General features: G+C 39.6%; 1 protein-coding gene across 2 annotated transcripts in view; it reads left to right on the top strand.

Annotated features, from left to right (window-relative positions):
* prr16 (proline rich 16) overlaps nt 1–23224 on the top strand; it is a 233918-nt gene that overhangs the window by 91724 nt on the left and 118970 nt on the right. For both annotated transcript variants that reach the window (XM_059645037.1, XM_048527798.2), the window contains exon 3: nt 4678–5517. In XM_059645037.1, the coding sequence (XP_059501020.1) occupies nt 4678–5397 (720 nt within the window). In that variant the 3' untranslated portion in view covers nt 5398–5517. The remainder of the gene's footprint in view (nt 1–4677; nt 5518–23224) is intronic.

The following is a 23224-nucleotide window of genomic DNA, read 5'->3' as shown; positions in this document are numbered from 1 at the left end:
GATCTCTTGCCAAAACTGTCTTCAATGTGTTTGAGGAAATCCTTTTCTCCACTCTCTAATGTCCTTATAGCCAGGGTTTTTTTTCTTCTCTGAAAGAGATGACCATTTTCCTTCCCTGTTCTCCAATCATTCATGGCAAAGAATGGCATAGATAATCTGATGGTCAGATAGGTGTTGCGGCAGTGTAGACTGGAGTTGTATGTCAGGACCATGCAGAAAAACCCATGTATTTGTCTAAGGGAATTGTTAGGAAATTGGATGTTCCATTGGAAATTGCCTGTGTGTCTGGATTCCTCCACAGAAGCCCATTAATGTTGGAGACTTTGACAGGTTCTTACTCACATAAGACCTTTAGCACAGGATGACAGTAAGATGTAGACTCAAATTGAGCTATTCGGCCCATCAAGTCTGTTCCACCATTCAATAAAATCTTGGCTGATCTGGTAATCCTGAACACCATTTTTCTGCCTTACCTCATTACCTTTGATTCCATTACTGGTTAAAAATCTATCTACTTCTGCCTTAAATATGCTTAATGGCTTCGTCTCAACAGCCCTCTGTGATTCGCACCCATTCACTATCCTCTGCGACAACAAGCTCCTCCTTGTCTCTGTCTTGAGTTTGTGACTCCTTACTCTGAGATTATACCCTTAGGTTTTAATCTTAATTGTTTCCAGCAAAGTTTAGGGAATGGAAAGCTTGCTCTAAATTTGCTTCAACATTGACACCTCCTGCACCCCCAACCACAAACTCCTGACCTTTCAGTCTCAACAACCTTACCTGTTTCAACTACTAGATCTGTTTCAACCTTACCCAATGTGAATTTCCCTTAGCAGGAGCCAAACCAACACCCCATCCATTTTCAGGGACCTAAAACAACACTGAGCTGCGCGACTTGACTCAACACAATCTCTTCCATGCCTAGCATGTAATCCAATATCTGCCCTACCCCCATGCCCAGCTGCTGACCCATCACCCTACACCACTCACTCATTTGGCACCTTACCTTCCTCACCCACCTGGCATCCCTCACTCACCTAGCACTTGCTGTCCTCCTGGTTCACACGGGCTTGTATGTTTATGCTTCACAGGAGCTGTTAACTTCTCAGGCTGCCCTATTGGATGTTTAAATCACAGATCATAGCATGCGTCTTGCAAAAGATTTCAACTGTGATCCTTTGCCATTGCTGGCTGTGAGAATTCCTGGGTGGCACTCCATTGCTTTCTTACAGGAGGCTCCTGGAGAGAATCTGCCAACATAAAAGCCATCTAAATGTAACAGTGTTCTTTTGTAAGATCAGGGACAGAATTACAGTTTCTCACCCTGATCAGAATTTTAGACAATTAATGTGTTTTATTAAGTGATAAGACTTGGTAGCCACATTAATGGTATAACTGGACTGCAGTATAAGTCCTGATGACAATTCATAATCATTTTCAAAGGCTGTTGCTTCAAACCTGTCATCTCATTTCTTTTATTCTATCTCTCTTGAACATTTAGTTATATTCATTCAAACCATAGGAAGATACATTTCTTGTACTTTACAGTGAAAGCCTCAGCTAAGATTCCATTTGGAAGCCATTGGTAATTGATCCCAGCAACTGGGAACTATAATAAGTTGTTGTAGAGGGGATTGGGGAACTTTGTAGGCTTTTCAGATAGAGGAGTTAACGGCATTGGAGCAACGACTGCGAAGCAGCAGAGACTGACAGACATCAAGGTTTCTGCGCTTGGGAGCCAAGTTGCTCTTTAGGATGGAAATGAGACCAGGAATCAGTGTGGTCTATTCTCACACAAATTAAGTAAATCCTTCTTAAACTTGGGTTACATTTCACATTTTGACATGTAAAGTGCAGCACTGAAGCCACGAATATACATAATTAGTCAAACACATCAACATGTTTAATGATGAATCTCATACTTTGAAAGTATTTCTTTTGATGTTTCGTTTGGTCTTGTTCAGAATTGTGGTAAGGTATTGATAAACTTTGTTTATGTGGGTCAAATGGCTAAAACATCTAACAGCTGCAATTCCCAGCACTAATTCAAATCTTGCTACTTTGTGTCAGTAGGACCAGCACAGGAGTTATTCCTCTAACATGGATACTAGGTTGCAAAGGACATCATAGAAGTTATTTCTGACTGCATATCAAGATATACAATGCTTTGTAGCTTATTTCAGGATAAAATACCAGTACGACGTTGGACTAGGAAAAGATTGCAACTACAGATTTACTATATTCCATCCTTATGAAGAGGAAGATAATGCAGAGATGAAAAATACTGGAGTGAGACTTTTCAGAACAGTTTTGTTCGCTAAATATCATGGTAAAGTTGCTGTAGTCCTACCAGGTCATAAGGAGAGAGAGGGCTGCTGGTGGTTTAACCTGAGTTCACCACGCCTCAGGCAAGGGGAGAGATTGAAAAGGGTTCTTTTCTGGTAACCTCATCTGCTGCAGGAATTGAAATCATGCTATTGTCGTCACACTGCATTGCTATCTAGCTGTCCAGGCAGCTGAGCTAACTGACTCTAGTGTATCTGTTCATGTAAGGTTTCTCAATTAGACTTCTCTGACTGAGAATGCTCAAGAAACCTATACTAAACTCACACCCTCATAAAACCCCTATCAACATCTCCAAAGAGACAGTGTGGGAGGTATTCCAATTGCTGCCCAAGGATGTATCTCATTAGGTCAACGTTTTCATCTGGACCAATCAAAGTCACCACAGGCCATGACTGTCTTGACTTTTCTTTCTGATAGTTTTGTTCTTAAACGCCACCTAAAGAACCATGCCACATTACTCAGCTTAAACGTTCGCCATTGTATAAGGAGCTGATGATGATCTCGTCCCTTTGTGCTGCACGGTTCATTTCCTACCCAGTAAAAACAAACAGAGGGCTTACTTTCCTATAACTATTAGCACTGAAGCTGTTTAGAAGCTTAGTTTACCGACGGAGCTAATCTCTACATGTCAGTACTGGTCAATAAATCGACTAATGTCCTGTTACGCAGTCACATTATAGTCTATCTGAGAAATGTAAGAATATTTTGATTTATCTTTGAGAATATGCTCGGCATTAGAGCATTTCCATTAGATATCCAAAGGCATATTGTTGATTATTGTTCTTCTGCTTCATCCTAGTTCTATCATATACAGATGTTCGTAATTTCATTCTTAATGTCAACATTCCTGAGAGGAATAATGATAGAAGAATGTTGCTGTCCCAATTCCATCTGAAGAAAGTGCGGTTCAAACATACAAACTGAGAACTCTCTCAACTCTCTCTCAGGGTGTGTGAAACCAAAGTTGGTGAAGTGTTTAGTATAATTGCCTTCTATCAGTAGTTAGGAGGTGGAACAATGCAGCTGTCTGTCTCTAAACATCTGGAAGTGTGTTTATAACTGTCTCAGGATGCTGAGTTTGTAGAATTTGTGGATGTCACTTTTCTTAACATCTGCTCTATATCTAAAGTAGTGAATGAACTAAAAAACGTCAGTTTCTATTGCATTATATTTGTGGGGTCATTTGAAGTTAAATGCAATAATCAGAAACTAAATGCATCAATTCACAACATGTACTATCATGGGGTTGCTGCCAACACTTCTCTTCAAAGTTGTTGATTCGATTTTGACAGGCTACCCTGTGATAGAAAGGAAGATCAACTGCAATCACTTCAAGCTATGACCTACTGAAGTGGTTGATAGACTAGAGAGGTGAATAGTCTCACTCCTTATTTTCCAACGTAGCTACAACTGAGCTCTGAAAAAATAGTCATTTTTTAATTTGAGATTTCCTGTTCTATATTAAATAAATTATGATGTATTTTTATACAGTAACTCTCAGTCATCTGTTCAACTGTTTTGTTGACAAACTGGTGTTCCAAATCTTTACCAAGTCAGGTGAGGTGTGTTCGAACTGAATGGAATTGCCTTTACATCTAGGCAGCATTTGCTCATATAAAAATGTAGTCATTGGGAATAAAGGGGTAAACTCTCCACCAGCTTGAATAATACCTAGGTGAGTGGCTGTGGTTGTTGGAGGCCAATAGCCTCAGCAAAGATTCCACAGGCTCACAATCTAACCTATGGGCCTCTTGTGATATGCATTAAGCTCCATGCCATGTGACATCTCATTCAACTTTGTTGAATGTAACTTTGTCGAGGTTTTTACAATGGAAGTAAGTCTACAAACAGGAATTTTAATCAGCCCAATGATTTCCAGTTTGGAGGATCTTCAAACACTTCATCCTGTGAAGGGATGTCTGATCTCAGACTGCAACCTCTGGCAATTAACTGTTGATATACAGAATCTAGAAGTTACTGCCAGTTTCAGAGAAGTAGTGATAGCAAACGATAACACTTTTGCTGTAATTACGATTACAAAATCCAGGTCAATGTGCTTTGTACTTAGGTTACATTCTGCTAAACAAGCCAAGATACCACAAAATAATTGTATTTCATGTGAAGATATAGCACAGAATCGGGAAAGTAGAGAGGATTATTTTAACTTGCTTTTTTTTAAATGGTTACAGTTGTTTGCACAGTTATATGAGGAAACAGATTCAGGATTTTGTGTATGTATTTATGTAACTTGATGAATGATATCTTCACCTCATGAGTTGCCAAGCTATTATGTTTATTAGATCCTCACTTTATTTTTCCTGTCCTGTGCAGGTAGTTGACCAAATAGACCATCTTACCTGTGACTTACAGCTGGAGGAGGAAATGACTGACAGCTCCAAGACGGATACTATAAACAGCACCTCAAGTAGTACAACTGCTTCCAGTCTGGATAAGGTCAAAGTGCACTCAGTTAGATCAATTTGCAAGACAACGGTGACTTCATCAGCTATCCTGACAGTGCTAAAGAAGGCCAACCCCCCACCTCCACCTCCACGATTCACCCCTGTCCGATGTGAGGATCCCCATCGACAATCTTATTGTGCTAACCCTTTGAAGACCAATGGGGCCTTGCTTTGCAATTGTGCATTCTTGTGTAAGACAGATAAAGTGCCAAATGGAGATGTGTGTTGTCTCTCCAGTAACAATCCAGAAAAAATGCGAAAGCAGCCACTGGTGCCCAGAGTGGATAAAGACAAATGTCCACAGGTAACACGGGAAAGAGTTCGATTTAATGAGGAAGTTCAGTACCATGGCTACTGTCCAGATTGTGACGTTCAATATGACATGAGAAACAGAGATGTGCATTTGCATGGTGAATTGAGCAATGCTAAAGGAAAACCATCTCACCAGTGTGCTCCCCTTGAAAATGGAGGATCGGGCAGTAACTTTAGCCATAATTTTCCAATCATGAAAGGCAAAATCACGCCTCCACAGACTGCTCCAAAGCCTCAAAAAACTATTCTGAGGAAGTCTACAACCACCACAGTTTGAGTAAGGATGTTTAAAACTATTTTGTACCCTAATGAATTGAGCACTTTCTACTCAAGCAATAAAGAGCCAAAATGCATTATACCCAGTGTTCTCCAGTGATGTGACACAGAAGAAATCATGGTAAGTGCATCGATTTCCTCTTTCAAATTTACCCATTGCTTGTGCCAGTAGAGTGGTAGTTGAATTGTTATTCTACATGGTGTACCATATTGGTTGTTTGACAAATATGAATAATAGTGTTTTGAAGTGTAGCATTCCTCTCTGTTGAGCCCTACAGATCATTAAAGAACCACCATCTCTCCACAGATGCTGAATTTCTCTGGCAATTTCTGGTATTGTTACAGTCAACGTTTATTTCTACTTCGAGAATGGATTTGATTGCAAATTATCTATAAATTGTGCCAACAACAGGTTACACCGGTCAAAACCTGGTGAATTGCCACTCAGCACTATGTCCCAGGAAGAGCTTTTCTGATTTATCAACTTGCAGCTTTTGCTGTAAGTCAATTGTGAGCTCATTTTCATCATCTGTATTTGATAAATCCTCATCTACATTAACAACATCACACCCAAGGAATTTAATTTAGTAACAACTGGAAGTTAATCCAATCTGTTGGTGGTACTTGAGTTTCTAGTCATTGACTATGATGGTGAATCTGACTCATCCCTTACATAGTCCTCATCCATTAGTCCAGAGGCCTCTTCAGAAAATTTCAATGATTTGTGATACATTTGGTTTGTTTTGTACAACTATAATTAAGTAATCAACTGCCTCTGAAAACCTGATATTTTGGTCGCAGTCAAAGTGCATTCCCATAAGATAATAAGAATAAATATAGAGCTTCCTTGATGACTAAAGACATGTAGATGGTAAGGTGAAATATTTAAAAGTATGCATATGATAGATGTTAAGAGAGATTACAATTGAGAATCAGGTTCAATGTAGAAAATTGAGACTATTTTTAAATCAGCAGAGCAAATTGAGATTATGAGAAGAGATTGGCAGTTTGTTATAGACCAAAAATGGGATGTGTGGATGGAGGTCGGGATGTTGGGGAGTACTTGATCAAGGAGAAAAATGCTGTCTTAGTCAGAGTGAGAGAGGAGGTTGTTGAAACACTTGATGGATTTAAAATGATAAAAAGCAGGAGGTGTTAGGCAGGTTGTCCTTGATGTTTATAAGGCATTCGATCTAGACTAGATACATCCAATGATATAGAGAAAGTAAAGGTAGACATTGTGGAAACTTTGTCCAAAGTTTTTCAATTGATCTTTGAATTAGGACCAGACCATTCAGGAGAGATGTGAGCGAACACTTCTACACACATAGAGGGGTAGAGTTTGAAATTCTGTTCCACAGTGGCAGTAGATGCTGGATTAGCTGTTAGTTTTAGGTCTGAAATAGGTAAATTGTTGTGAAGCAAAATATTAAAGATAAGAGCCAAAAGCAGGTAAATGGAGTTTGACCACAGATCAGCTGCACTCTCATTGAATGGTGGTAAAGGCTTGTGGGGCTGAATGGCTTAATCTTGTTCCTCTGTTCCTATATTCCAAGATACAAGGGAGAATTGCACCCACATTCAAAAAATTGTGTAAAGACAAGTCCAGCAACCACAGTCCAGTTAGTTTAAATATAGTGGTGGAGAAGATTTTAGAACTTCTGTTCGGGACAAATTGAATAGTCACATGGGCAAATGAGGGTTAATTAAGTGAAGCCAGAATAGAATAGTCAAACAGCAGATTGTGTTTAACTTTATGAACCTTCCGCAGGAAACAATTTTCAGAAGAACTTTTGCAAACCTGGTATCTGAAGTCAGTGTAGTGATCTAGATGCCACCATCAACCAATTTGCTTTAAAAGGGTCAGTGTCTCATCATGAGACTTGCTGAGGTGAATGAGTAAATTGTTAAACATTGGCACTTTATAACATTCTTCATAACTTACCTTGATTTTGGTTTATGAGGCAACAGAAAGAGTAGATGAGGATAATATAACTGAAATAGTCGAAGATATCAATTCAAATGTTCACCCAACAGAAAACAGATAATTAGAATAATAAAAGTTTTTGCTTATTTGAACTTATTTCTCAACAATACAATTCCACTTATGAAGATATAGGACACAAATGGTTTAGGAAAGCCATCGATATCATGAATGGAACAGAGTTCATTAACTGTACTTTGCACTCATTAATAGGAATACTATTGGGGCAACACAGTGGCTCAGTGGTTTGCACTGCTTCCTCACAGCACCAGAGGCCTGTGTTCAATTCCACCCTTGGGTGACTGTCTGTGTGAAGCTTGCACATTCTCCCCGTGTCTGCTTGGGTTTCCTTCAGGTGCTCTGGTTTCCTCCCACAGTCCAAGGATGTGCAGGCTAGGTGGATTGGCCAAGCTAAATTGCCAATAGTGTTCAGGGATGTGTAGATTAGATGGGTCAGGGAGGGATTGGTGTGGACTTGATGGGCCAAAGGGCCTGTTTCCACACTGTAGGGATTCTATGAAAATTCTATTCTATGAATTAGCTTTCTGTTTATTGCTGCCATTCTTTTATAATAAGGGTTTTTGTAAGATATCTTTCCAGGCAGAATTTTTAACTGGAGGGTTGTTTTCACAACATAATCATCACCATAAAGCATTTTTACATCATAGAATGTGCATTAAGTAATAGGTATTGCAACATCGAAAGTCAATGAAGAGAGAAGACTCATCCTTTCAATAGACTGGATTTGGAGTGAAAAATTGAAGGAGTAAAGTTTGTTTGTTGAAATATCCTTGAATTGCTGATACAGCTCTGCATATGATCGTTGTTCTCTGACATTCAATTAATATTCATAAGTTGACAAATTCATAACAGGTTTCAATGATCACATTACCCAACAGTAATGAATAAAAAAACTGAACTGCCCCACCCCAGGAAAAAGACCCTGTCTATTTACCCAATCCATGCCCCTCATGATTTTATAAACCTCTATAATGTCAACTCTAACGCTTCAAAGCTCCAGGGAAAATAGCCTTAGTCTGTTCAGCCTCTCCTGTAGCTCAAACCCTCCAACCCTGGAAACATTCTTCTAAATCTTTTCTGAACCCTGTCAAGTTGAACACCATCTTTCCTACAGCAGGGAGACCAGAATTGAACATAGTATTCCAAAAGTGGCCTCATCAGTATCCTGTAAAGCTGCAACGTGACCTCCCAACTCCTATGCCCAATGCATTGACCAATAAAGGCAAGCATACCAGACACATTTTTCACTATTCTGTCTACCTGGAACTCCACTTTCAAGGAACTATTAACCTGCACTCCGAGGTCTCTTTGTTTGACAACACTCCCCAGGACCTTACCATTAAGTGTCTAAGTCCTGACCTGATTGCCTTTCCACAATGCAGCACTTCACATTTATCTAAATTAAAACTTCATCTGTCGTTGCTCAACCCATTGGACCATCTGATCCAGGTCCCATTGTACTCTGAGGAAAGCTTTGCTGTCCACTGCATGACCAATTTTGGTGTCATCTGCAAACTTACTAACCGTACCTCCTATGTTCACATCCAAATCATTTATATAAATGACAAAAAGAAGTGGACTCAGCACCAATCCTTGCGGCGCACTGCTGGTCACAGACCTCCAGTCTGAAAAGCAACCCTCGCCCACCACCCTCTGCCTCCCACTTTCGATCCAGTTATGTACTCAAAGGCTAGTTCTTCCTGTATTCCATGTCATCTAATCTTGTTAACCAGTCTACCATCAGGAACTTTGTCAAACACCTTACTGAAATCTATATAGACAGTGTCCACTGTTCTGCCATTATCATTCCTGTTTGTTACTTCTTCAAAAAACTCAATCAAGTCAGTGAGACACCATTTCCCATGTACAAAGCCATGTTGACTATCCCTAATCAGTCCTTGCCTTTCCAAATATGTATAAATCCTGTCCCTCAGAATCACAATCAACAACTTGCCAACCATTGATGTCAGGCTCAGCAGTCTATAGTACCCTGTATTTTCCTCACCACCTTTCTTAAATAGTGGCACCATACTAGCCAACCACCAGTCTTCTAGCACCTCACTTGTGGCTATCAGTGATACAGATATTTCAGCTAGGGGGCCATAAATCACTTCCCTAGCTTCCCACAAAGTTTTAGGGTATACCTGATTAGGTCCTGGTGATTTATCCACCTTTATGCATTTTAAGATATCCAGCTGTGATATCAGTTGCGAAGAATGACACAATAGAAGATAAAATAAAGGTTGAAGAATCATTGGAGGTAGTAAGAACTGCCGATGCTGGAGTCAGAGATAACACAGCGTGGAGCTGGAGGAATGCAGCCTAGGCAGTATCAGAGGAGCAGGAAAGTTGACGTTTTATGTCGGGACCCTTCTTCAGAAATGTTGTGATGGAAATGAAAAAGAACTTAGTATTATTTTCTAATAATGGAACTATCAAGGAAAGGTATGTTTCCTAAATCAAATGTCAAATTAAATAATAAAAGAGCTGAACGGGCAGAGAGAACGAACAAATATGGGAAGAAATTTTACCACGAAATATAAGTAAGTGGGAAATGAAAGTAACAGGAAAACTGTTGATGATGAAACCTTAAAGTTAAGAAAAACATCATAGAAGAATATTCCTCACTACACAAGAAGTTGAGTCGTTCAGAGGCAGAACAAAAATTGCTGTAGGCACTGAAATTCAAAGAAAAATCAAAACTGGGAATGAGAAATTTCAAAAAGTAAAAACTAAAAACATTTCAGTGAGAATCTGAAGAAAATACAGACAGGAGTGCTTTATATTAACTTAAAGCCAAACTCTATAAACTGCACTTGACATTTTTCATTTTTATGGTAAAATTCATGGCCAAAATGCCCAATATCCTGATTTACATATAATTGACACTTGTTAAAAATGCAAATTTCCTCCATCCTTCGCACTGCTTCCTAGTTATGACGGATATAATGCCACTTGAGCCATAAACTTTCCTCCAACCCCATGCGCAAGGTGTGAAAGAATCTAAATTATGCTCAGTGCAACAATTACCAACCTCACTATTTCTGACATTTAGTAGCATTTTTTTAAAAAATCTGCACACTGCACTGTATTTTTTTATGGCTTTATAAGCTTCAAGCTTTAATTTTATAACGTCTAACAGATAAAGAATGATATAAAGAAGGAAGATAATCCGATTCCTCTGACAAACTTTCACCTTGATTAAGAGGTAACACCGTGTAGAGCTTGATGAACACAGCAGGCCAAGCAGCATCAGAGGAGCAGGAAAGCTGACGTTTTGGGCCTAGACCCTTCTTCAGAAAATTTTCGACAATAGAATAGGGTGCATTTTCTAAGTGTCTATGTTTTTCTAATTGCCATCATTCTATGAAAACTTGTATCAGCAAAAGTCTTTTGGTTTCTTCCTGCATTGTTAGCCCAAATGGCTTCTGGAGAGATCTTCCCGCTGTTTGAAATGTTTAGCTGTACCTCGAGCATGCGATTTCAGTTGAAGTTGGTGCTTATCCAGGAGGCATCATAAATTCCAGAGAATTGGAGGGGGTATAGAATGAGCTATCAAACCATTTGGAAATGGTTTCCTTTCATGTTGTCTAAACAGCTGAAATTTCAACATTATAAGATGATAAAACAGATTTACTCAGAGAATCCAGTTTTCCAATCAAATTGTTGGTTAACTTCTTTAAGCTACACAATCTTGCAGAAATGAACCAATTAACTTCATTTTAGAATTTCATTCTCATTATTGTGAAAGGAATTAGAGCCATCTAATTAGAGAATTCAGACAATGATTCAGCCAATTTAGGAATCTGAATATTCAGAAGCAATACTGAATAGTCAAATTAGGTGTCTACATATTCACATCAGGCACTGAATAAATGCTGTCTTCTATCCTGTACAGAATTTAGATGAATAATTAGTATAAATTGTGGTGGTTTTTTAATGATATTTTGCAAAAATTGTGTAGTACATTTTTACTCGCATGGGTAAGAAAATCTGCTGTTTTGGTTTGAGGGCTCTGTGTTCCCTATTTTTGGTGAAACGATTGTCAGTGAATTTCTGCAATATATGGTGTTTGCTTGATCAGCTTGTATGAAATTGGTAAGGATTCATTAATCAAAATGAAGGTCTTCTTTGCTTGCAAGCTTTGAACAAAACATTTTAGTGGCAACATTCCTGGGCATAATATGCCCAATGTCCTGATTTACACAACTGGTTAAATGGCAGTGAGTGGCACATGGCTCTGATCTTCCAGAGGCATCAGCAGTTTGCTTCATCACAGCTAACTGTCAGCAGAAATTATTTACCAAGTGTAAACGGCACTTAAACTAGAATTCAACAGTGGGGTAGCCTGCAGCTGATTTATCGATCTCACTCTCTAGCAGGTGCGGCCTTTTCTTTTCAAGATAGATGACTAACGCAGGATATAAAAATAATGATGAAAGCAGGCATGAGATGCCCTGATTATGCAAATTAATAGAATCATTGGGGAAAAAAGTTATCTGCTGATGCGCTGAGTGTACTTTGTCAGAGAGGAAATCTGAGTTTATCTCCATACTGTGGAGTTTTTAACTTCATCGTGTGTGGCTTCTGAGTCTGACAGATTCGCTTCTAGGATGTCAAATTAACATCAAACTGAAAACGTCAGAGTCTCAGAAAACTTCTGAATCAAACCACAGGGATGGTAGGCCCAAACCCTGATCCCCAGAGTTGTGGAAAATAATCTCCAATGTCCAGGCCCTTCCTGGGAAGGGGTCAAAGCCTCACTAAGGTGCTGTGTCCTGATGACCAGGGTTGTGGGCGGGGGGGGGGGGTGGTGGTTGTGGGGCGCGTAGATGGCTGATCCCTGATTTCTGTGGGGTGGGGATGTTTGCCTGGGAGCAGAGATGCTTTAGCACTGAGTAGAAGTAATGGCAGTCACCGTGGCCCCTGATGGCTTAGCCGAATGTTATCATCCAGAATGACAGAATTAACACTGAGAGCTAATGGAATTGAAAAGAATTGAATTTAAAAGTAAGGAGGTTCTATTTCAGTAATAGAGCACACTGGTGAGATCACATCTGGGAGTACTGTATATAGTACCGGTCACCTCATTTAAGGACATTTGTAAATGTATTTAGGGCAGTTCAGGAAAGGAAGGCTAATACCTGGAATGGGCAGGTTATGTCATGTGGAAGGAAGAGTTGGACAGGCTAGGCTTATATCTGCTGGAGTTTAGAAGTGTATGAGGGGACCAGATTGAAACGTAAGATCCCAAGAGGTTTTGACAGGATGGGTGTGGAGAGGGTGTTTTGTCTTATGGGACAAACAAGAAACAGGACCTTTTAAAAATATGGCGTCACACATGTATGTCAGAGATGACGTAAAACATTTTATCTGAGAGGGTTTTGAGTCTTTGGAACGCTCTTCCTGAAAGACTGGTGGCTTTCTAATGCTCAGAATTTATATCTCATATGTGATGACACTTACCTACTGCTTAAGCCTGCTCTTGGCTTCCCACTGCTGTTATGTTTCCCGGGTTTGGAAAATAGAGCTAGTAAAATAGGGTAGATATGACCCCACCACCAAAGACATTTTGCCATGCCCACCCTTGTCTGCTTTGTGGAGGGGCCACTCTCTCCATGACTCTCTTGTCCACTCCAACCCCACCACACCTGGCACTTATCCCCTGCAACCACAGAAAGTGACACACCTCCTCCCTCGCCCACATCCCAGGCCCCAAGAAGACTTTCCACATCAAGCAGATGTTCATCTGCCAATGTGGTATACTGCATCCGCTGTACCCGTTGTAGCCTCCTCTACATCGGGGAAACCAAGCGGAGGCTTGGGGACTGCTTTGCAGAACACCTACGCTCGGTTTGCAATAAACAACTGCACCTCCCAGTCGCGAACCCTTTCAACGCCCCTCCCATTCCTTAGACGACATGTCCATCCTGGGCCTCCTGCAGTGCTACAATGATGCCACCCGAAGGTTGCAGGAACAGCAACTCATATTCCACTTGGGAACCCTGTAGCCCAATGGTATCAATGTGGATTTCACCAGCTTCCAAATCTCCTCTTCCCCCACTGCATCCCAAAACCAGCCCAGCTTGTCCCTGCCTCCCTAACCAGTTCTTCTTCTCACCTATCTCCTCCTCCCACCTCAAGCCGCACCTCATTTCCTGCCTACTAACCTCATCCCACCTCTTGACTTGTCCGTCCTCCCCGGACTGACCTATACCCTCCCTACCTCCCCACCTGCACTCACCTTTACTGGTTCCATTCCCACCCCTTTAACTTGTCTGTCTCCTCTCCACCTATCCTCTCCTCTACCCATCTTTGATCTGCACCCACTCCCCACTATTTATTTCAGAACCCTCTCCCCCTCCCCCTTTTCTGATGAAGGGTCTAGGCCCGAAACATCAGCTTTTGTGCTCTGAAGATGCTGCTTGGCCTGCTGTGTTCATCCAGCTCCACACTTTGTTATCTTGGATTCTCCAGTATCTGCAGTTCCTACTATCCCTGAGCAAAGGTCAGTTGCCTAACCTGTCTCCATCCTCAGTTGAGAAAAAGATTTCAATATCATTGCCTTTTTAAATTTCTGACTGCATGCATTTTCCCACCTGCTTACCCACATTATAATTCCCAATCTATTACCTTAAACAATGCCAAATGAACCAATTGTAAGGGAGGTGATGGCCTAGTGGTATTATTGCTGGATTGTTAACCCACAGACCCAGACCATGCTCTGGAACTCGGTTTTGATTCTCTTCAAGGCAGACAGTGGAATTAGAATTCAATATTTGTATTTTTAAAAATCTGGAATTAAGTGTCTAATGATGACCATGAATTGTCAGGAAGTACCCATCTGGTTCACTAATGCCCTTAAAGAATTGAATTTGCTTCCATCACCCTGTCTGACAGGATGTTTCATAACACAGTAGCTTCGTCTGAAAGAATCTTTCTCTTCCTGTCTCTGGACATTTTGTCCACTAGTTTCAACCTTGTGTGCTCTGTTACTAGTTAAACAGTTTCTCCTTAACAACACTATTGAAATCTTCCGTAATTTTGATCATGTCTATTCAACTTTTCCTGATCTTCTCTGCTCTGAGGCTGACAATCCAGTATCTGTAGTCTCTACACATAACTGGTGGCATCCTTGGTATGGTTCCTGTAAATTTTCCCTTGCACCCATGAACTCTTCCTAAATTTTAGGAACTCAAGATTTTCCAGAACACCCAAGCTGCTAATTTACAGCAAAAACTCAGTACCATAACAACAGGAGTACCTCACAAACCACAATATCCATTTTCCCTGATAAAATATGTGCGGTAATTATTGTAAATAATGATATTATTTCTGTGATATTATTTAAGTCCATTTGAATAAGCATTTGCTGACCAATTTACTTCTGATCCCACCTTCGATATTTAGCTGAAGAAATATTGTTTGAAAGTGAAATGTTGAATAGATTCAATTACTGGGGAGATGCAGTTACGGTTGATGTTGAATACCATTCTGCTCAGAATGAGTTAAGGTTCAAAAGTTTGATATGTACGGTATATATACTTTGCTCCTTATATTTTTGTTATATTCCTTTCTGTCAACAGGTAGTTGAATCTGTAACCTTCCTAATCTGGAGGAATAATTTTCTTAATGATCAGGGAACCTTGTGCCTCATTTATTTGCTCATTGAGAAGATATTGTGAGATTCAAGCAGCAATAAGAGTGTTATTCTTTTGGAAAATTAAACTCATTACTGACTAGCATTTTTTGTTTATTGATATCAATGGTTTCCAGTGCATGACAGATGACATTAATATTACAGCATAAGTATTTGGCGTAAGTTCCTTTATTTTGTTTTCTAAGCCTCTAAACATGAAGCCAAAGATCCAGAATTTTTTAACAGCCTCATTAACTTGCGTTGTTACCTTCAAAGAAATATATACGTACACACCCAAGTATCACTATTCCTGTACTCCTATTACATCCGCGTCAGTTAGATCTTACTGATTCTCCTCATTGTTTCTTCCAAAATGCATCACTTCACTTCTCTCAGCATTTACTTTTAATACCCAAGTCACGAGTTTAATTCTCCTGAAATCCACTACTATGGTCGTCACTGCATACTGTTTACAAGATTATTTTATTGTCTGAAAACTTTGAAATAACAAACCGCATCCAATCCCAAGTAGTTAATATTTACAAAAAAACCATTGTTTCTAGTATGAACCATTCTGCACTAGTGCCCAGACTGAAAAACAATATCCATCAATAATCCTAGATTTTGTCCTTTAGCCTATTATAATCCATGTTGCCATTGTCCCTTAAATTTACAGGTCAAAAGTCAATTATATGATTTTTTTTAAACAAGTCCTTTGTATTTCCATATAGCCTGTATCAATAACACTGCCAAACCATTTCCTTTACTTCATCATAGAACCGTAATTTACCTCTAATGCACTATGCTCACTTTAATTTATCAAGTCATATTTTTCTGTAGGACTATTCATTTTGTCTTCATTTATCCTCCGTAACATTTTCTCTAGCGACATTAGGCTGATTGGCCTGTAGCTATTGGGTATATCTTCCTCCTTTTCCATACTGTATTAATCACAATCCACCAGATTTCTGGCACTACTTCAATATCTAAAGAGGATGGAAGAAGAAAAAACTATGTCTTGCAAAAGGAGAAATTTATTTTGGCCCTCTGGCACATCTCCCTATTATTTTTACAACAACCAACACCACAAGTTACGTATATATTTAGTTATTCGTGCAAACAAATTGGCCTAATGTGGACAATTTGAGCTTTGGAAACTGCAAAGAATATTTACTTTTCCAAAAAAGATTAAATTCATCTAAATTTGTTCTCATTATTTGTAATGTGCTTGTAAGCTACAATACTTACCGTTGTGCTTTTACTCAGAATTGTGTTTAAATGATATACTATTTTTGGGACACTGCTTTTCACTGAAGCAGATGCAATTACCATAATTACAGAGTGAATAATTGTAGGTTATTTTGTTTGTGTATAGAATTAACCCTTTGAAGGGACTACACAGTGCAACTGCACCATATTTTCTCAGTAAACACAGTGAAAAATCTGAAAATGAAAAGCCAACACATCAGCTTATTTAGTGATCTTTTCATAAGATGGCATTTTCATCATGAACATTTAATGTGTTCAGCAAAGATTTGACTTCTTGAAACATCCTGTCTTCCAACATAAGCTGCTTTTATGTTGAAACTTTGATAGCTCTCCAAATTTTACAACAACGTTTTAGCAGTTGAACATGTAGCTTAATGAATCCTAGCTCTGTCGCTTAAGTTTGGGCTGATTCATTTGTTTTTCTTCCACTAAACTATGGTCTGCTTCTAAATCCTTTCTGCTTAAGAGTGGATGACTCATCTACGAACATATGGACATTGAAAATTAGAACATAAGTACACCATTGGCCACTGCTATTAAAAAATAGATCTTGGCTCACCTTTATAAGGTCTTAACTCCACTTTCCTGCCCTGCCTGCCTCTCCAGAATCCTTAATCCTTTGTAAATCAGAAATTTGTTTAACTCTTCCGAGGGTTTTAAATATTCTTTCATTGTAAGTAGACACTAGTGGCAAAGCCAACATTTGTAGCTCATTCTTAATTGGCTTGGACTGAGTAGCTTGAGGGCAATTAAGAGTCAATTCCATTGCAGTGGGTCTGAAGCCACTTGTACGCCAGACCAGGTGAGGATGGTAAATTTTCTTCCCTAAAGGAGGTGGGAGATGATTAAATAATGGGATCCACTCAAAAGACTGTGCAGAAGCAAAGAGACCTGGGTATATTTGTGCAAAGTTATGAAAGGTGTCAGAAGAAGTGAAGACAGTGGTTAATAAAGCATCCAGTGTCTTATTATTTATTAATAATGACAGAAATTACAAGAGCAGCGAAAATCTGCTAGACCTGTGTAAGTTAGACCTCAGTTGGAATATTGAATATGCCTCCACCAGACCTTCACACAGTGCATTCTAGACCATAACCTCTCACTGCATGAAACTATTTACTCTTGCATCACATTTAGTTCTTTTACAAATCATTTTAAACCTGTGTCCTTTTGTTCATCTTTTAGTTCCAAACAGAAGCAATTTCTCCCTATCTATCTGTCCAGACCTCTTATGATTTTGAAAACTTCAGCCAAGCCTCCTCTTACCCTTCAATTCTCCAAGGTTGACTATCCCAGCTTCACCTATTCACCTTCATAACTGAACATTTCATTCTTAGAGTTATCCTTGCAAATGTCTTCTGCACTTTCTCCACTATTTTCACATTCTCCTTACAGGCAGAACTGTGCACAATACTGCAGCTGAGGTTTAACTTACGCAGGTTCAGCATATCTTCCCTACTGTTGTAATTTCTGTCATTATTAATAAATCCTAAAATATAGTATGTTTCATTAACCACTGTTTCATTTCTTCTGATACCTTTAATTACTTGGCATAAATATACCCAGATCTGCCTGCTTTTGCATACCCTTTTGAGTCGTATTCTTTATAGTTCCCATGTTCTTTCTACCAAAATCTATCGCCACATTTTTCTCCACAGTGAACTTCATATATCATCTAACTCTCCACTCCACCAGCTTATCGATGTCTTTTGAAGTTCTGTACTGCCCTCTTCACAGTCTGTAGTGCTTCAAAGACTTTTGTCTGCAAACTTTGAAATGATCCCCTGCTCTCAGAAATGTAGAGCAAAGGTTCTAATACCAAGCCCCGAGGAACCTCTCTACAAATCTTCTCCTAGCCCAAAAATATCTATTAACTATTCTTCTTTGTTCCCTATCAGTCAGCAATGTTTGCATCCACATTGCAATGGTCCCCTCTCGTATGAGCTGAAATTTCATTCACAACTCTGTCGTGAAGCACTGTGTTGAATGCCTTTAGAAGTACATGCACATTAAATCAGCAGCATTAATCTCCATCAACCCTCACTGTTATGACTTCAAAGATGTCTAGCAAATGAGTCAAACATGACTTTCCCTTAACAAATCCATGCTCATTCATACTTTTTTCAGCACACTGTTAATTTGGTCTTGATTTATTGTTCTAGAAGCTTCCTCAATACCAGTGTTAAACTGACTGGATTGCAATTGTTGGGCTTTTCCTTGCATCCTTTCTTGAACAAGACACAATTCTGCAGTCCTCTGGCACCAGCCTGTGCCCACAGAAGACTAGCTATTTAAATGTCAATCACTCCTTCTCAGCTGTTTTACATTTAACATGTTTTTCCCAGTCCATGGTAGCCAGGTTTGTTTTCATACCGACATAATTGCCTTATTTTAGTCTCAAACATAAGTGTAAACCTGTGTTTCTGACTCTCAAAATGAGTGTGAAATTCTGTCATTAGATCTCCTTATGAAGTTTGTTAATTCTACCTCATTTACACATACCAAGCCTAAAATAACCTGACCACTGTTTGGTTCCAGAATTAAAATTTAACAAACTCCAGGTGCTGGAAATCTGGTTCCAGAATGAATTGTTCTAAGAATCTGTCCTGAGTACCTTCATCAGCTCACCCTCAAGGCTAACTTCATAAATTTTCTTTGATCAATTGATTTAAAGATTAAAAACACCCATGATTTTTGCAGAATTATCTTTTATAAGCAACCATTATTTCTTGATGTATATTTTATCCTTTGGTGCAGCTACTATTGTGAGATCTAAAAATATTCCCAAATCAATCCAATTGATTCATTATCTTGATCTTCTACAATTATCTTCTGCCACTGCACTAATCTCATTTTATTTTTTATGTACAGTTTCCCCACCTCCTTTTCCATGCTTCTTATCAGTGTTAAATTTCAAATACTCAGACATATTTAGTTCCCAGACTTGGTCCCTTTTTACCCAAAGGCAGAATCTCACAGCCACTGAATTGGTGAACAAATTGGACAAATTGTATTATGGACCAGACTAGATCAGACCTCCTCAAAATATGTTAAGAAGGTAGCCTAGACTTTAACTTTTTTTTTATTTCAAAGGTAAATGTGAGGTGCTGTGTTTCAGATACAATTCAATTGGTAAACTACTCAATGTTAAGCAAAACACAATTTATTCAAATACTATAGTTAAGATACAACCAAAGAAGGATGAACTTGGAATAACTTGACTCTACTGGAAGACTTAATAGAATAATCAATTATTTTACTCTTGACCAGTAACTGTTTCAATTCAGCACCATTATATAAACACACAAAAGGCAAATCCAGAAAATAAGTTGTCTCACATGCGGTTCTCTAATCTAGGAGGAAAGAACATCAAAAGACAATTTTGAGAAAGAGTGCAGCAGCCGGGTAAGATTCACTACCTTCCAACCCTGCTGAGACCCCAGCAACGACTGATGAAAGCTAAACTAAAAATCTCTGGTTCTGTGGGTGGGAGTTTGACCACAAACATTCAGGCTACTTCTTTTGTTCCAGCTTTAAAAAATAAACACCCAAGGCTTCCCAAGTGGTTTATCTTCTCATAGACTGCTCATTACCCATCTCCCACACTGTCATAAAGAGCAAAAACAGGCCAAAATAACATCTTAAAGCCACAGCATCACCACAATTGCATGGGATGGGCAGTAAAGGAATTCTTGACATCAAGAGCAAAAAAGTCCTATTTTCTAACTAAATGTTGAATGACAAACTGAGATTCTCACTATTTAGCAGCAAGTGGCTTATTTGCATACGTCAACATATATTTTCACCCTCAACATTAGGTCATCTCATTTTTGATGTGTGGTTCCCATTATCCCAATCACTGAACAGAAATATTATCTTTCGTGTGCTTCTGATCACAGTTACCTAATGTAGGTGGTTGACAATTTATAGGAAATGTAGTAATTGAGAAGCAGCAATTTAGATACTTAATTACTTAGATTAAGGGAGAAAATATCTGAACAGTGACGGATGACAATGCATCACTATTCCTGAATCCATTCTGTAAAATAGAGTAGAGGCAATGCACTCTCATGCCTCAGATATCTTGCAGTCTTTTGTGGTAATCTTGGGTGATGGTTCTCTTTGTTCTTCCCTTGAGCTGACCTGGGGGAACTTCTGGTATTCTCTCAAGCAGATGGTGCCAACCGCCCCCCCCCCCCCCCCCCCCCCCCCCCCACTGCCACACTTGCTCTTCTTCCTTGATCTTCTTGCTCGTATCTATCACTTCCCACTTAATCCTGTTGATCTACACTGTGTTAGGGGCTGGCTTTCTCTTTTGTCAATCACCTGTGTAAATCTTCTTGGACAATGACCATGGGCAGCTACTCATGATGCTACTAAGACTGTTGTCCATTTGCTCACATCCATTTGAAGGTTAGTTTTCATTCCTTCTAAGAACAAACTATTCTTATTTCTGAAAATATTACTCATAATCGGGTAGCTCGTGCCCAATAGATCTTTTGTTTATGCTTATGGAAGGTTAGTTCCTAATGTGACAGTTAAATGCGGTTTCATGCTATAAAAGAAATATCAAATATGAAATACTGAGTAAACGGACATTTAAGGAGGACCCCAATTTCTAAAAGAACTCAGGCGGTGACAATGCTCAAAATGAATTCTCAAAGAGGTAATGTGAGCATTCGAGCTTGCCACCTGCTCCTGTGGATCTGCGCCTTGGACACTACTCAACATCTCAAGGCACTCTGTATGGATAGCACCCACATGCATCTTCATCCACCAAGACCTCCAGCTCCATCAGTAAAGCAGGATTTTAATTTTCCTATGCCAGCACGACTGGGATAATTGGCAGTAGACATATAAGCAATTGACTAGGTGCCTGGTTGGGTTTTTAAAAAGACAATGGCACCAGCTTTCCTGAGAGATCCCAACAGTGATGGATACTTCTGCTTATGACAACGAGAAAAATATGGCAAGTGGGGTGTCATGGGGCTGTGGTACGTCGGTGATGACGTGAGTTTGGGAGGATAACATGAGAAAGCTGATTAGGGCTCGCTGGGAGAAAACCTTCAAAAAACTGACACTGAGCCAAAATCTTATAAAATTTAACCCAGACTCTCCCGAATGGCTTTCATTTAATATCAATTTCTTTCTATTTCATTATTTTCCTTCAACTGAGATAGAGTTCCTGGATTGAGTTTTCCCAGAACTGTAATATTGACTTAGAGGTGGTTGCTATGTGTTCTCTATTTGTCTGAAATTTTCTCAATATGTTAATACTGACACCACCCACTATGATGATGTCTTATGGACTTGAGGGCAGAAAAGCTTAGGACCTCAAAGGAAAGACCACTAAAATCTTAAAACTGCTGCAACAGTGTAAATAGCATCAATTTAACTTTTAGCTACATGCTAACATTGAGTAAACTGCATTGTGTTAAATGCAAGATTAGTTCAATTTTACTCATGAGCCTTTGATACCTGTTCACTCACCATTGAACTCCACCTCAGGATTGCTTCCACATACCATTGCCTTGTGACACACTTTTATCATTTTGAAGTTATTAATTCTCCTACTTTAGGGAATTGCTAACTCTCCTAAATGTTGAGAGGATGTTTCCCCTCACGAGACAGTCTAGGACCAGAGGGCATAGTTTCAGGTTAAAGGCATGTCAATTCAAGGCTGAGGAATTTCTTCTTTCATAGGTTTGAGAGCCTTTGGATCTCCTTGCAAATGAGAACTGCGAGAGCATTGTCCATGTATACATTTAAAGCTGAAATAGATAGTTTTGTTCAGCAGGAATTCAAGAGGAACATCTATCAGCTATGATTCTATTGAATGGCAGAGCAGGCTCAAAGGGTCAAACTGCCCTATTTCTTACAGTCTTAGGGTCCTGTTTAGCTCCTCACTTACCAGGATTGAAATGCAATTACCAATCACTGTAATATTCTTTCTTGTTGACTATTGGGGCAGCACAGTGTCTCAGTGGTTAGCACAGCGCCAGAGACCCGGGTTCTATTCCAGCCTCAGGTGACTGTCTGTGTGGAGTTTGCACATTCTCCCCGTGTCTGCGTGGGTTTCCTCCGGGTGCTCTGGTTTCCTCCCACAGTCCAAAGATGTGCAGGCTTGGTGGATCGGCCATGGTAAATTGCTCGTAGTGTTCAGGGGTATGTGGTGTATAGGGGGATGGGTCTGGGTGGGATTCTTCAAGGGGCAGTGTGGACTTGTTGGGCCGAAGGGCCTGTTTCCACACTGTAGATAATCTAATCTAATCTAATCTATTGTCATGAGGATTTCTTCTGACTGGTTTTTATATCGTCAGTCCCTCTCCCAATCCTGCCTGTGCTATATGAGCAGGTCTGCATCTGAAGATCTCTTACTGATGCCCACCATGTGTTGTATGAGCAGTCGAATCAAATCTGCACTGCAGTTTTCCAAGTAGGTCGGCCATGAAAATTCATTACACAGCTATACAGCTGTTGCTCATGATGAAGATTGCTGTTGCTGTCCTCTTTAACTATAGGAAATGACAGGGTCACCCTGGCCCAGTATGGTGGTGGAAAAGCACTTCCTGGAGGGTTTAACTTTAAATGAGTCTACAAAACCTCAGACTCACAGAAAGACAATCAACAGTCCTTCACCCAGCAAAATATCAGTCTTCAGCATCAAAAAACAAAGTTGCTGGAAAAGCCCAGCAAGTCTGGCAGAGTTAACGTTTCAGATCCTCTGAGCCGGTCCAGTGACCCTTCCTCTGAGCCGGAACTGAAATGTTAACTCTCTTTTTTTTACCGTCTCAGATCCTGCTAGACCTGGTGAGCTTTTCCAACAACTTTGTTTTTGAACCTGATTTACAGCATCTGCAGTTTGCTCGGTTTTTATAAGCTGTCAGTATTGCAGTCTGAAGAGAACATATTCCA

This window comes from Stegostoma tigrinum, chromosome 3, assembly GCF_030684315.1.
Source record: "Stegostoma tigrinum isolate sSteTig4 chromosome 3, sSteTig4.hap1, whole genome shotgun sequence".
Lineage (NCBI taxonomy): Eukaryota > Metazoa > Chordata > Chondrichthyes > Orectolobiformes > Stegostomatidae > Stegostoma > Stegostoma tigrinum.
Note: the sequence above shows the minus strand (reverse complement) of the source record. Positions and strands in the feature narration are given on the sequence as shown.